Consider the following 16039-nt stretch of genomic DNA (forward strand, 5'->3'; position numbering starts at 1 on the left):
GTCTATTCTATAATTTAGAGTCTTGCACCTTGCCATCAATAGTGTCAAGCGCTAAATCAGGAAGGTGAAGATACAATTTAGCGTATCCTGCCGCATCACCTGAGCTTGCACTTCCTTTTGCAACTCTCATCGCAATACCCTGGGAGATTACACACAATCTAAGTAACCCGAATACAAACCCTACATTCCAATTATCTGAAGCATTATTAGAGGGTTCTTTATCATTCCAGTTATAGCCCAACTTGGATTGATAAATAGCCAACTTATCATAAATAGAATCAAGAGAGCCAGGCTTCTCAATCCCCATATCAGTTTTATCAGGTTTATAAAGCAATAAATTCAATTGATTGGGCAATTGAAAAGGTTGTAAGAAATTAGCTAAATCGAATAATGGATGACCAAAAGTACACAATTCCCAATCTAAAACTGCTACTATTTTTGGTTCGTTTACATCAAACAAGACATTATCGATCTTGAAGTCTCCATGAATTAATGATTTCTTCGATGGATCATTAGGTGCATTTTCTAAAAGCCATTTGCAGATATGGTCAAAATGTGGAATCGGATCCACCACTTTTGATTGAAGATTTGCAACTGAAGATAAAGTTCTAATCTGTCTCTGAAAATATGAACCACTGCTCTTAGCCATCTTTTCTGGTTGAAATTGAGGGAAATGATTTGCAGGAAGCTCTTTGATCAATGTATCAGGGTCTAAGGAATGTACTGCCAGGATAGTCTCCATTATTGAGTCCCAATGCAATTTTGCTTCTGCTTCACTCATACCTGGCATGCTTGGATTTTTGATTTGTCTTCCCTTAACATACTCCATAAGATAAAAGACATAGCCAATAATTGATTCGTCTTCACATAGCAAATAGAGATCTGGAACGGGCACTTTTTTAGTTCTTGATTCATTGCAAACCTGAATACCTCTCAACATGAAAAATTCCCTCTCAATCGCATGTGCCGATTTAGAAACCAACTTATCATTGGCAACTGGTTTTCTTCTTAATACAAATTCAAATCCGTTAGCATCAGTGATGAAATATGTAGGATTAGACTGACCAAACTTGAATTGTTTAATAGTCAATGGTAATTTGAAATTAGGTTTATTCAACCCAAATGTAGTCTGAGAAGCACTACTTAAATTTGACAAATATTTTTCTAAACCTTGTTCATCGAATGAATTCCTGATTTCTGTAATATCTGGCTGTGTCATGTTAGTTAATTGATATAGTTAATACTATTGAAAGTGTTGGAAAAGAAAACAGTAGCAGAAAGGTTTTAGCCCCACATAACGGCCTCGGTAACCAAAATTATAATCGCAGCACTCTATTTATTAAAAAATCACAAGATCATACTAAATAGGAGGATAACTATTAATGGTACAAATCTAGCTCAATAATTATTTTATTAGATGATATTTAGAAAACCTATTAATTCATGGATGATGTTATATATACAAATTATTATGATATAAAATAAAGATCAGTAATTCTAATTAAAAATGCTATACTGATAATGAATATGCTGTAGTATACTCTCTTATTTGATGTTTAATGAGTAGTAATTATAAATCCCTCTTTGACTGAACTCCACCGGCCAAATGTTTTCATTGAGCTTGTTTTGAATGTAGTTCTTCTTTTTAACCATATTGAGATTGAAATAGCCAATAGAACAGTTAACCTTTCTGGAAGCATATTTCAAGAACTCTGGTTTCTTAACTCTCTGAACAATCTTTTCACCAGTTTCTAAATCGTAGAAGGTTAAATTTGAATTAGCGAGAGCCTTGTTATTATTATTTAGAATGGAATTATAGTTAGGATCCCCAGGGACAATTTTGTAAATCCAGGATCTCCGTCCTTCATTGTCATAAAACTTCCAGATCTCTGGTTCTTTAGTTTCGTATGAAAGCAAATTCATATTGGAAGATTGTAATGGTAAAATTTTGACAAACTCGCCACTAGTTAATTCAAACAAAAGTTTATAGTCAAATTCTATTGCTGATAAGGGAGAATCATAATTAGCTTTTAAAATGTGAGTTAAATTCCATCTAGTTATCTTCTTGCAACCAGTGAGGTCCAAATATCTGATACTTTTGTTTTCATTTAAATACTCATTGACGTCATTTAATTCAATTGAAGAATGCGATAAGGATAAGCTTTCAAGGTGGGTGAAGTTTGTCTTGATTAACCTCAATATCTTACCGTTCAAAGGCAAACCTCCTAAATTCAAATAACGAAGGTTTTCAGCCTTTAAATGCTTTAATGTATAATATAAATATACTTCATTCAAAGGACTTACCATATTAGAATCAATCTGCAAGTTAAGCCAAATCAACAGATTTTGGCATACTGCAGGATGATTAGTCAAGAAATTTATCAAGTCTTTGGTGGTTAATTTGGAGCACTTTGCCAATGAAATATGCGTTAATTTAATGGAGTGAGGTAAGTAAGTATTCAAAATGGTAGATGTTATGGAAGTATGTGTCAAATCTAACCTCCGCAAATTAGGTAAGTGAGGCAAGATTTTGATAAAAACATCAGGAGGTAAATTTGAACAGTCATGAAATGATATTTTAAAAAGGTTTTCTAAGCTGCTTTTCAGAACAACTTCGTCATCATCCAATTCATTAATCGGGTCATTGATGATCAACTTTTGGAATGCAGACATGAAGCTCTCACTACTTGCACCACAGAAGTCTAACGCTTGCAATTTGGGCAAGTTATTAAATAAGTAATTCAATACATGCTCGTCCAAATCATCCTGGATGTTTTCGCTTGCCAAAAATTCAATTAGGTTGGGAGTCAACTCTAATGCCTGCAAAATAGTCTTGGATGTCACCATCTGAATTTCCTGGTTCATTCTTCCTGTCCGACCCAACCCAATCGACGTGAAGATCTGAAAATCCATAAACTCCACGAACTGACCCAAAGTTGGATATTTTATCAAATTCTGCAAAAACTTGTCAAACGAATGTGGCCGGTTGAAATTAGCGTATTTATAGAGAAACCGGAGTGAAATAGTGTTGAGTGCCTTCAGCAAAAGGGGAATAGTCTTTGAAAAATTCTCCAAGTTAGAGTTGATTGACGTCGTGTTGTCATCGTAGTACACAATCTCGATGATCTGATACAAAATTTCTAATGGCAACGAGAGAAGAGGCGAGAAGTTACCATAATCCGTACTACTACCCCCAATATCGTCCTTGGCCTCTTCGTCCGCTCCTGGTGCCTGTCCGCCGCTTTCGTACGACGATACCGGAGATAATGATACAAATGGATGTGATCGTGAATTAGAATATGACCCCTGTATTTGTGGATACCCCATCAACTCATGTAGTAAATGATACTTATTATATATCTATTATATATAATCAAAACAACAAAAGATTTATTAGTTATATCCCACATATCCTTTTCGTCTAGGTCATTATGGCATCTGTTTAATCCGCTTAGCAGACTTAGTCACGTGTATGATTCACTAGTCCGAATTGTTTCATCGGTGATATTCCGTCGTTTTCGCCTTTTTTTTTCCATATTCTATGTTATGGGAGACGGGGAGGACCGCAGGCGCATAGTCGGAACCCGCGATGAAACTTAATGCCTTGCTTCTATGTCGGTATCAATATTTACGATAAAAATTTTATGGATAGAATGCCGTTCACATTTGCGCGAACTTCACCGATTGGACTCATGAGGCACCAGTTGTATTGTAATAAATCGGTGAATTGCAGCTCACCCAGAATGTCACATACAGATGTATTGGACATGGTTCGTAGATAATACTTGTTGCATTACAGACCTTGCGTGAAATAATTTGGATTTTGTAGCAGAGGGGTAGGGAAAGCATAGCATAAGGAACAAATATACCAAATTGATTACTACCGTGGTGTACAAATATAGACATGCTAGATATTGTTTAGATTGTAATAAACAGTGATAAATTTGCTATAGGAGGAAGTAGCATTTAGTGCAATTGGTTCTAGGAAACAAAATGTGGACTAATGCTGAAAGGCATAATGGATGCAAAATCATCTATGACCATAAAACCCAAAATGTCGTCGTGGTCCATACTTAAGACATCGCGACATTTGACGACATTTATAGACTCATGCCTTTTTGAAAAATTCTGGGGATTAAGTGGTTGTAGTAGGTTCTGACTCAACAGAATAACCATGTCAAACTTCAATTTCAATGAGTCTGACGACGAAAGCTTGTCCGAATTCGAAAGACTCGAGTCTACTTTACCAGAACCACTTAAAAGATCGGCATCATCGCTTTTGCTAAGTTTGAACAATAATTCTCTGCCTTCTAATGTGCCATCGCTCTCAGGCAATTATGGTGGGACATCGAGTTGGTTGAATGAGGGACATCCATCAGCTAGAGCACCACCAGTTCCTACTTCGCATAAGAATCACTTGATAAATAAGCTATCTAGAAGTGAGGGGAGGGAGTCATCACCGGTTCCAATCCCAAGACCTAAGTTCAATGAGGAAATTAACAAGCCTGCGATGAATACAAGCCAATCATCGACCGGGGTATTGTGGGTGACAGAAAGAGCTGGTGAGTACGGATTCAATAATCAAGATTCGTGGGCTAATTTAGGACAAGGTGCGCCTGAACATGGTGATACCATTCCTGGGTCTTTCAAGAGACCAACATCGATCCCAATATCTGAACACAGTAAAGAGTACGCTCCAACTGCAGGTATCAAGGAATTACGTCATGCAGTTGCCAATTTGTATAATGAAACCTACCGTAAAGACAAGCATTCTAAATATACCTATAAGAATGTGTGTATCGTTCCAGGTGGGAGAGCAGGCTTAACAAGAATTGCTTCTATTATCAGTGATTGTTACTTGTCTTTCTTCTTACCCGACTATACTGCGTATGCAGAAATGTTGTCATTATTTAAGAATTTTTCGCCTATACCGGTACCATTGAAAGAACTGGATAATTATGAATTCCACTTAGAAATGATCAAAAATGAATTAATGAGAGGGGTGAGTGCATTGTTGACATCTAATCCAAGAAACCCTACTGGTAAGTGTATGTCAAGGGAGCAATTGTCTTCGTTACACAAATTATGTGAAGATAAATGCTTGTTGATTATGGATGAATTCTACTCCCACTACTATTACGATGATGGTTGTTCAGGGTCTTCTATTTCAAGTGCTGAATTTGTTCAAGACGTCAATCGTGATCCAGTTTTGATTTTGAACGGGTTGACCAAGGCTTTTAGATTACCTGGATGGAGAATTTGTTGGATCTTAGGGCCAGAAGAATATATTAACTCATTAAGTAGTGCCGGGTCTTTCCTTGACGGTGGTTCAAATGCACCACTTCAATACGCTGCAATTGACTTTTTGAATCCTGGTCTCGTTAGAAATGAAATGAGGGCTTTACAAGTACATTTCAAAATGAAAAGAGATTATATAATTCAGAGATTATCTAAAATGGGCTTTGAATTCAATGAAAGGAATACACCAAACTCTACATTTTATCTTTGGTTGAATTTGTCACATTTGCCAGGAAAGTTATCAAACTGTTTGGGTTTCTTCCATGAATGTTTGCATGAAAAGGTGATTATTGTACCAGGATTTTTCTTCTTAATTAATCCTCAAAACTTATCTAAATTAGAGGATGTTATTTGGTATAATTATGTGAGAATCAGTTATGGCCCTGAGTATAACCAATTAGTCAAGGGTATGGATGGTATTGAACGAATATTAAAAAGATTTAATTGTCTTCCATACGATATTTAGCCTTTTTTTCCCACACCTATATTTATTACTTCTGCAAGTATTAATTCTATATAATACACATTATCTTGTTACTGTTAAGTACTATATTTTAGGATTAACTATTGAATGGTATTCCATACAATTAGAATAATCCTGTACATAAATGTAGCAATATGACTTTATGGAGATCCGGTACTAATTTTGATTACTATCAATCAATTATTTTCACTAGGCAATTCAATTCTCGAGATGAGTACAGTTGATATAACTAGTACCGCGGCTAAGAATGTAGAACTTCATTCTGCCGTGTCGCTGCAATTTATATTACCATCTGCAAGAGATTCTAGTTCGTCGATATCACTTTTTAGTGCAATCTTTTGGTTTTGGCTGTGGCTATTCTTCAAGATAATGAACGTATTTTTGTATTACATTCCTAATATAATAATCAATTTGTTTGCGGTTAATTTTCAAATTACATTGTCTTTATCATCAATTATTATTACCTTAACAGGTATAATATCGTTTTGCTTCTTGATTGTTAGATATAAGTATCTTACGCGATATTCTAAGACAACCAAATCAACCGATAAACCCAAGCCATCAAATAAAAATATCGATTTGGTCGGTTCTATAAAGAAAAAGAAGAGAGGAGATTCGAGATCGACAAATTACTTAGATGAATTCTTAAGTGCTATTAAGGTGTTTGGATATTTAGAAAGACCTGTATTCCATGAATTAACTAAAAACATGACCACACAAAAGTTAACGCAGGACGAAATCTTATATCTAGATGAAAAATTGGGGTTTCTGATCGTTGTAGAGGGTACAATTCAGGTGTATACGAAGGTCAATAATGCTAATTCAAGTTCAACTTCAGACAGTGATGACAATGAATTAAATTTCGAAAAAGACGATCTATTAAGAATTGGAGATCACTGCTACCAATTATTGAATGAAGTGAAAAGTGGGTCATCACTATCTTCACTAATGAGTACTTTAGATTTGTTTAAGCCGGCATACCCTGATACCGTGTCAAATAATTTATTTTCTCCTTTTGAATTAGATTCCAATCCCAATTCAGCTCCATTGAGTCCCGATAACACTGGTCCTGATAATGCGGCTTCAAGATCATTCGATCCTCTCAGTTCAGGTAATTATAATGATACATCTTTAAATTCGAGTGATCGAAATTACCCTAACATTGTTGCAAGACCCAAGCCTACTGAAAATTCAAATCATATCAATTCCGCAACAATTGCAATTATTCCTTATCTGGCATTTCAAAAAGTTCAATCTAAATATCCTAAGGCTACATCACACATTGTAACTATGGTTATAACTAGATTATACAAGATAACCATGAATACAATACATAGCTATCTAGGTTTAACGAAAGAAATTATCCATAGTGAAATCCAATTAAACGAATCTGAAAGTGCAAAAGATAGCCTACCAAGTTATTTATACGATGGAGTTATTGAAAAATTTTATGGAAATAAAAGTAATGAAATTGGTTTAAGCAAAACTGCCCAAAACCCTTCCGTATCAATAAATAAGACATCCAGTAGTTCTGTTTCATTACCTAAAAAATCGACTACAAACCTAAGGCCATTAAATAGGAATCAATCCTCAAGATATGTTGTGTTGGACTCTCGTTCAAAATCAACACATCCGGGAGACTTGCTTTCTTCTGTACCTTTGTCCAGGCGATCTGATTATTATCAAACTCATACCACTGTTCAACCAGAGTCTGAAGAAGTTAAAAGTCAACCAAGAACTAAGATTTCTTCTCCTGTTTTGCCCAAACGTCAAATATCATCAAATGGAGCACCCACTTTGAAAACACATTCATCTTCCACCACAAAATTTGAAAATATACGAGATAGAACATTCTCTGATGAAAGAGAAGAAACAGAAGAAACCTCCTTACGAATTGCTATCATTGAAAATATTTTCAAAATTTTAGGTATTAACGAAGTTTCGAATATGGTTGGCAGCGTATCAGGTTTGAATTCAAGAAGCTCATCGGTTAATTCTTCAGTAGTTGGATTGCCAAGCCTCATGAATAATGGTGACGAAAATAAACATGTGAATGGAATTTTTGATTACCAAACAGGTAAAGTAAGGTATGATTCAATTAGCAGCTTTCCAACATCGTTGAATAAGGGTGCAAACAATAATTTCAAATTTTATAATACCATAAACCAATCGCAGTTAAAAGACGTAAATTACGAGAATGATAGGTCAAGCCAAGTTGACATCAATAATTTAATGTTTAAGAGAAAATCCATTCCCTTACAGTCGTTTGAGTCGAACTTTTATAATGTGAAGAACGAATTTTCCAAGCATTTGAATATTAAATATTTTGCTCCAAATACCACTATTGTTGAACAAGATTCTTTCAATTCAGGTCTATATTATGTTATTGACGGTACATTGAATGTGTTTTATAAGCCATCTAGTAAAGAATCTGAAAACATAACCCCAATTACTAAGAAGAAATTATATACTGTAAAATCTGGTGGATTAGCAGGTTATTTAAGTTCTATCATAGGAGTTCGCTCGTTAGTGTCGATTTCAACTCCCGAAGACAAGGGAGTTATTGTTGCCCATATTCCTAAGAGCGAATTTTCTAAACTATTAGATAAGTTTTACTTTTTACAGTTACCTGTTGCATCAAGATTGAAAAGTTTATTATCAAGTCAAATCTTGACTATAGATTATGCTTTAGAGTGGTGTCATATTCCCGCTGGGGATGTATTATGTTCTCAAGGAGATTTGGCAAACGGTTTTCATATTGTCTTGAGTGGTAGGTTTAGAGTTGTTAGATACAATAATACCAAAAAATCTGAAGTCAATCCTGATGATAGTACGGATATACATGATTATAATAATAATTTGATTGACGAATCACTTAGTTATAAGTCTCGCAAGAAAAAGGATGATATAACTATTCTAGGAGAATACGGCCATGGAGAAACAATTGGTGAAGTTGAAGTGTTGACAGCTTCTAGAAGAACCAATTCATTAATTGCTGTTAGAGATTCCGAAACTGCCAGAATTCCAAGAACTCTTTTTGAAATGCTATCATTGCGAAATCCGTCTATCATGGTGAAAGTTTCAAGAATCGTTGCGAGCAAAATGGCATCAAAAGAAGATAATATGGGGATCTCCAGTACATTAAGTAGTAATGTTCCTCTCATTACAACAAGTACAGACTCTCATATCTCGAATGACTATAAGACCATTACAATATTGCCAACAGTTAGCGGCCTACCAGTTAGAGAATTTGCTGATAAGTTAGTCCTGGCATTGAAGAATATTGGGCGTAACGTTATCGCTCTAGACCAGGCATCAACTTTAACTCATCTTGGGCGTCATGCATTTGACGAAAGATTAGCACAGTTGAAGTTATCTGGCTACTTCGCATATTTAGAAGAAGAATACCAAACAATTGTATATGTTTGTGACACTCCATTGAAATCAAATTGGACTTCAACGTGTATATCACAAGGTGATTGTATATTGTTATTAGCAGATGCTGACGACGACGATGTGGCAACAAATATTGGCGAATACGAAAGATTGCTTATGAAGTTAAAGACTACGGCAAGAACAGATTTATGTTTAATTCATGCCGATAAGTATGTTGAACCTGGTTCAACTAGTATTTGGCTTAAGAATCGTATATGGGTGCAGGGACACCACCATATTCAAATGGAAATTGCTAGAAATAATAATGTACAAGAAGTAAGGAAAACAAGCATCATTAAAAATATTGCTGCCAAAATAAGTAGTAGAACTAATCCTAATATCAAATCTAGGCTTGAAAATGTGAAAACAAAGGCAATTTCATCATTAAATAAATTTAACAATCGTTTGAATCGCAGAACTCATTCTTACAAGACAGTGCAGGCCCACAAGAACGACTTTTTGAGATTAGCAAGAATTTTGTCTAACGAAAGTGTAGGCTTGGTACTAGGGGGAGGTGGTTCCAGAGGTATTTCTCATGTTGGTGTGGTAATGGCTTTAGAAAAGCATGGTATTCCTATTGATTTAATAGGGGGTACGTCAATCGGATCTTTTGTTGGAGGATTATATGCAAAAGATTATAACATTGTCTCTATCTATGGTAGAGCCAAGCGGTTTTCCAAGAGAGTATCTTCCTGGTGGAGAATGGTGTTAGATTTGACATATCCAGTGACATCCTATATCACAGGCTATGAATTCAATAGAGGTATTTGGAAGATTTTTGGATCGAGCGAAATAGAGGATTTTTGGATTAGGTACTTCTGCAATTCTACAAATATCACAAATTCTACTATGGATATTCATGAAAGTGGCTTCCTGTGGAGATTTATTAGAGCCTCAATGTCGTTGGCTGGTTTGTTGCCTCCAATTACATACGGTGGAAGCATGTTATTGGACGGTGGTTACTTAGATAATTTGCCAGTCATGGAAATGAAGAAAAAAGGTGCAAAATACATCATTGCTGTAGATGTTGGTTCTGTAGATGATAGAACTCCAATGAACTATGGTGATACCTTATCTGGATTCTGGGTCTTATTTAACAGATGGAACCCTTTCTCAAGACATCCAAATGTACCAAATATGATGGATATACAATTAAGGTTAGCATATGTTGCAAGTGTGAATGCTTTAGAACTAGCAAAAAAGACCCCAGGCGTTATTTATTTAAGACCTCCAATTGATGACTACGCTACTCTAGACTTTGCAAAATTTGATGAAATCTATCATGTTGGTATGGCTTATGCTGACAATTTACTCACCAGGTGGGAGCAGACTGGTAAAATTCCACCGATTGCTGGTATGATTGATAGAAAGAGAATTAGATCTGGTGAAGAAAGAAAATCATTATATAGAAGGAGCTCTATATAGAGTCATATTAGCATATACTTTGTTCATATTTATTTATATTAATATAGCATTGGAAGTTATATTGAGATCTGTATATAAATTTATGTTACATATTTTTAAGATGAGAAGAACTTTAGGTAACAAAATATCTAAGGAACAAATAGGTCTACTTAGTCCACTTATTCATGTATATACAGACTACTCGAAGAAGATTACTAAGGAATGGTGTTCTTGGAAGAGTGGCGTGTTCCAGAGATGCTTGGGCTTATCATAGGCGTTATATCCAAATAGTCCATAATAATGCATCTATCCCATCTAAAGTTCTACAAAAGAAACATATCAACTTTGACAAAGTTGCCAGCTTAAAATTTGACCCTTCCGATGATTTAACTGACTTTACTTCATTTGGAATTCTACCATTTTTTCAAGAAAAGTTGAATAAGCTATTACTTCCTCGTCATAATAGCGTGACTTCGGCACCAGATTATAATGTACCTCCAACGCCAGACCAAAGAACCTTATTGTCTATATTAAATTCAGAACACAGTTTGATCCATCGAGGATCTTCACAGACTGGGAAATCTTTAGCATTACTTATTTACGCATTAAACCATACACTATCAAAAGTTCCAAACTTCGGTTCTCTAAAAAATACAAAATCTCAACAGTCCATTGATTCCATCATTTTAGCCCCAACAGACCTATTAATAGGAAAGTATGAATTTTACGCTAAAGAGCTTACGAAGGATATTCCAGAAATGTGTTGCCCAGATAAGTTATTAGCGGACGCAAGTCAAAATGATTATTCTGTGACAAGAAAGCCATTAACAGTCAAATTTTTGTATTCAGATGGAACTTCTAAAGAACTTTGTTCCTCTAATAATTCTGAATATTCCTCTGATACTCCACAAATGTTAATTACTACACCTAGTAGGCTCTACGAAATAATGAATGAAGGGAAGTCAGTGGGTAACATAACGAAAGAAAATTTGAATGAAGTCCGTTTTTTTGCAATCGATGAAACGGATTTTTTACTTAATACTACAAATATTTCTAATGTGAATAATTCAAATTTAGTTAAGAGTGGGAAGAAATCGAAGTATGTCAATAAAATTGAGAAGGTAATCCGTCAATTGCAAACATCTCAGGTGGAGTATTATTCTTCCAATTTATACCGCAGATTGAAACACGTTGAATATTTACATAGAAGTGCCAATCAAGAAGCATTTGCAGGCAATAAGTTTGATCACGCTAAGTTTATTTTTGAAGATAATACATTATCTACTAGCAGTGTCTCTATCAACATTGAACAATTAGTTAATGGTAGTTCCACAACTGCCAAGCCCGATGAAAGCTTGCTCAAAAAGCTAATTAAGGTCAAGCGTAAAGTTCTTTATAAGCCTATTCAATATTGCTTCATTTTTCATTCAAAACACAGTTATCAACAAATTCTATTACAGCTATCTAACAAGAAGTATAAAAAGGCTATAGATGAATCTATAATGAAAGAACTTCAAAAAATACACAACTCAAGAAGTGATGACAAATTACAACAAGAGTATAGCAAATTTTTATTGGAGAAAGCAACAAGAAATGACCAAAAACAAGAAGATTCTCAAGTCAATTTTATTGAAAAGCTAATTCGTTTTGACGATTCTAAAAGATTTTATAGAAAACAAGAAAGAAAAATTGTATCTGTTGGGTCGTTTAATCTTGATAACACAACTCTTAATGTCTCAAATGAAAATTCTGGAAACAAGCTCAGTTGTCCAACCGACAAGGTTCAAACATATTTTATTGAAGCAAGAAATAAAAGAAGGAATCATAAGGAAATAATGTTGCGAGATGTCGAAATTGCTAAGAATTTACCTGAAAAAGAGAATATACTTGCAGTATTAGAGAAAGATGTTGAAAATTCAGGGAATAACATCAAAAATCTTACGAAGGATTTCTTGAAGTACAGAATATTATCCACATCTACCTTATCAAAGACAGACAGAATTAATAATCAGTTATGCGTTACTGAAATAGCAAGAGAAACGATTCTGAAATTTAGGATAGAATATCCACTTGATACTAATCCTATATTGATCGTGGTACCGCCTTTTATTGACGTGGGATTACTTTCAAATGAATTGAATAAAGATAAATTATCTCACGATAAATTTACAAACCTTAATTCCAATGAATTTACCACCGTTAGTGAAGATACTACACCAGGCTTTGACTACCTAGCTTTACAAAACTATTTTTTAAAACAGTCACCAAAAGAGCACGATTTTAGGACTAATATTATTGTCTATCCGTATCAGTTGATTGGACAAAATATTAGTGGCTTAACAAATTTAATAGTAATTGGAATGGAATCATTGTTACCTCAACTTGCCTTCGGTTCGAAGGATATGGCTACCAATGATATTGCTGGGATTGAAGATCCTATAAGTGACTTATCATCTTTTTATTTATCTAAAATGCCTTCGCTGTCGAATTCTAAAGTAAGGAATTTATTGTTTGTGCTAAATGCTTGTAATAGGAATAATAGTAAATGTTTCCAATCTAGAATATCAAACGATTTCCGGCGATTAAGTCAAATCATACTCTATAATGAGCTACATGAAAGGATACAGTTAACTAAAATATGTGAAGAACAACCAGCTTTTACTGAACTTGCTTATGGTATTGATAAATCATTCTATCAAAGAATACGGAATGATATAAACAAGCATGTATATAAATAGATACCTTGTATTATAAATGTATATATTATCCAAAGTTGCATCTTTTAATTTAGTATATTCTAACTCTATAAATTCCTATACAGAATATAGCTATTGTAAAAAATTCCTGACTATATCATACTCCGTTCCTTGTGCCGTTTATCTTTTGGCTCTAATAAATGTGGTTTTACAAAATCACTTGTGCTTAATGCGAGCTCTTCTGTCGAGGATAAACTTTCATAGAACTTGTTGACTTTAGGATGAGCCATGATCTTATCTTTGTTAAAATTCAAAACTTGTAAACCATTTCGTGATACTGCTCTCGATAATGCCACATACGCTTGCCCTTTTTCGAAAACTCTCTTCAAATCTACCTTCACTTTTGGTAGTGTTTGACCTTGAGATTTATGGATTGACAAAGACCATGCAAGAATTAGAGGCAATTGTACTCTGCGGGCTAAAACATTTTCATTTTCATCTTCAATAGTCCATTGTTCAGGCTCTACCAACACCTCCCTAGTATTATAGCCATCAGGGAGTAGAAACCTTACGAGTGGATATTTCAGCTTACTGGAATTCTGATGTAGTGCTTTAATAAAATCAACTTTTCTATCCTTATTAGTTTTGAATGCTAACTCATGCACATCTAATTCAACATTATGCAGACCCCCCATTATCTCTATATCTTCCAAAAAATCAAAAATAGAATCATTCAAAGATAACGGTTTATGCTCTGCCTCTACTTCATCGATGACCTTTTTTCTCTCTTTACATTTTTTGAATTCACTTTCTATTTCACTAATAGATGCTTCAGGATTTTCTCTCATCAATTGATAATGCATATATGTATCTCTGTCCATGAAATTTACGACCTGACCTAATGAACCATTGACTAAAGTTTCATCAAAATTCTTGATACACATTACTTGTGCATTTTTTTTCAAGAAAAGCTTTTGTGGTGCTAAGAAGTTATTTAGAACTGTTTGCCTTTGATCCGTAGGCAATGAACCAGAGTCTATAGCTTTAAAAATCTGTGATTCCCCTTTCAATAAATTAAGCCTGGTATTGTTTGCATTTTCAACTTCGTATCTTGTTGAAAACAATTCCGCTGGTTCGATACCGTCTGGATTTTCCAATTTACGACTTAATCTCTTAAACTCTGCAATGGTATCATTGTTAACTTTGCCATTACGCATATCGTTCAACATATCTATGAAAGTTTGGTCACCTTTCTGTCGAAAAACCTCTTTTAGTATAATTGTACACCTGATTGAATCTTTCCATGCTTGACTTTCAAATGCAAAAATTGATTCTTCAATAAAATCCAGTCCATCAATACTCATCTGTTTTGTAGGTTTTACTTTATTCACTGGAGGTAACTGATAAAAATCTCCACATACAATCAATTGTATGCCTCCGAACGGCTTGTTGTTCCTTCTTAAAGTTTTAGCAATAGAATCTAATTTATTTAAAAATACACCATCTATCATCGAAATTTCATCAATAATTAGAACTTTTACCAGACACCACCTACTATAAGCTTTCTTATTTCTTCTTACTTTTTTCAATAATGCACTTACATTCCCATCCCCTAATCCAACACCAGCAAAACTGTGTAGGGTAATACCACCTATATTGCAAGCAGCCAACCCAGTAGATGCAGTAACTGCTACATCTCCTTTTTCGTGTTTTTTTTTCAAAGATTTAATAATCGACCTCAACAATACGGATTTACCAGTACCAGCTGAACCAGTATAGAAGAGCGACTGTCCATTTGTTGCCAATTGCAAAACATATTCTTGTTCACCAGATAGTACTATTGGTTTCACATTTTTAATCGTATCCGCCGATTTTTTTGAGTTTGATTGTATACTCAGATCATCTTCAATATTAAAGGCTTTTTGGGTTGCAAGTTGAATCGTAGGATATATTTTGCTCAATTTTTTCGATCTTACGGCCGATGTGGAAAAAGATCGTGTTTGGTTTTGGACATTAGAAAGTGGTTCTATAGCAGTAGGCTTATTTGGCAGCATAATATAATCAGGTGCAGTAATAAATGGCTCTGGTTTGATTTTTTTGTGTTTTGGAGAGGAACTATCTATAATATTTATCCGTGATTTTTCTGGAGATAATACCATTCGTTTTGAATTATAGTCCTTGAATATTAACTCATTATCATTATCATTATCATTATTTTCATCTTTCTGTAACGGCAGTGCATTAAATTTACGAGAATCAAGCATTTGTAAAAGCGCTTCGTCATCAGAAAATGCTATTGACAGTTCCATATCATCATTTTCCAAATTCTCTTCTTCAAATCCCTTCATACTCGTATCGTCACTAAATGAAGAAGAAAAATCAATCCCTGCAACTGCATCTTGTACTTCCTGCTTATTCTTTTCAATGGGTATATGCATAGAATTCACAATTCTATTTCCACTATAATGTAAATTATTATCATAGTTTCTACTGCTGCAATCTGTGTAGTTAGCAGACATGTTGGCTGTATTGTTGGTGATTTTGCTTTTGGGTTGTTTGTAAGTTGAATAGCTACGAATGAGCCAAGTATTTGAATATGACGCCAGCAATATAAAACTCCGACGAGACATAAAATAAAATACTGTTAAATATGTTTTATATGTCAGTAGAATTATCAATTACCATAAGATTCAATTACAACGTTTATTGCATTAATTGTTAT

General features: G+C 34.5%; 6 protein-coding genes across 6 annotated transcripts; 3 read left to right on the top strand and 3 right to left on the bottom strand.

The window, feature by feature from the left end:
* Nucleotides 1-7: 7 nt before the first annotated feature.
* On the bottom strand, nt 8-1219 carry AC631_01479 (uncharacterized protein; the record flags this gene model as incomplete). Its single annotated transcript, XM_015610309.1, has 1 exon — nt 8-1219. The coding sequence occupies one exon, from the start codon at nt 1217-1219 to the stop codon at nt 8-10; it is 1212 nt and encodes a 403-aa protein (XP_015468877.1).
* Nucleotides 1220-1545: 326 nt separating this feature from the next.
* AC631_01480 (uncharacterized protein) lies at nt 1546-3327 on the bottom strand (the record flags this gene model as incomplete). The annotated part of the gene is made up of 1 exon (XM_015610310.1): nt 1546-3327. The coding sequence occupies one exon, from the start codon at nt 3325-3327 to the stop codon at nt 1546-1548; it is 1782 nt and encodes a 593-aa protein (XP_015468878.1).
* Nucleotides 3328-4174: 847 nt separating this feature from the next.
* AC631_01481 (uncharacterized protein) lies at nt 4175-5764 on the top strand (the record flags this gene model as incomplete). The annotated part of the gene is made up of 1 exon (XM_015610311.1): nt 4175-5764. The coding sequence occupies one exon, from the start codon at nt 4175-4177 to the stop codon at nt 5762-5764; it is 1590 nt and encodes a 529-aa protein (XP_015468879.1).
* A 387-nt stretch (nt 5765-6151) lies between these two features.
* On the top strand, nt 6152-10642 carry AC631_01482 (lysophospholipase; the record flags this gene model as incomplete). The annotated part of the gene is made up of 1 exon (XM_015610312.1): nt 6152-10642. One exon carries the CDS (start codon nt 6152-6154, stop codon nt 10640-10642), a length of 4491 nt encoding a protein of 1496 aa, XP_015468880.1.
* A 164-nt stretch (nt 10643-10806) lies between these two features.
* On the top strand, nt 10807-13359 carry AC631_01483 (uncharacterized protein; the record flags this gene model as incomplete). The annotated part of the gene is made up of 1 exon (XM_015610313.1): nt 10807-13359. The coding sequence occupies one exon, from the start codon at nt 10807-10809 to the stop codon at nt 13357-13359; it is 2553 nt and encodes an 850-aa protein (XP_015468881.1).
* Nucleotides 13360-13469: 110 nt separating this feature from the next.
* On the bottom strand, nt 13470-15836 carry PIF1 (DNA helicase; the record flags this gene model as incomplete). The annotated part of the gene is made up of 1 exon (XM_015610314.1): nt 13470-15836. The coding sequence occupies one exon, from the start codon at nt 15834-15836 to the stop codon at nt 13470-13472; it is 2367 nt and encodes a 788-aa protein (XP_015468882.1).
* Nucleotides 15837-16039: the final 203 nt, after the last annotated feature.

The sequence above is a fragment of the Debaryomyces fabryi genome (assembly GCF_001447935.2).
Source record: "Debaryomyces fabryi strain CBS 789 chromosome Unknown contig00020, whole genome shotgun sequence".
Classification (NCBI taxonomy): Eukaryota; Fungi; Ascomycota; class Pichiomycetes; order Serinales; family Debaryomycetaceae; genus Debaryomyces; species Debaryomyces fabryi.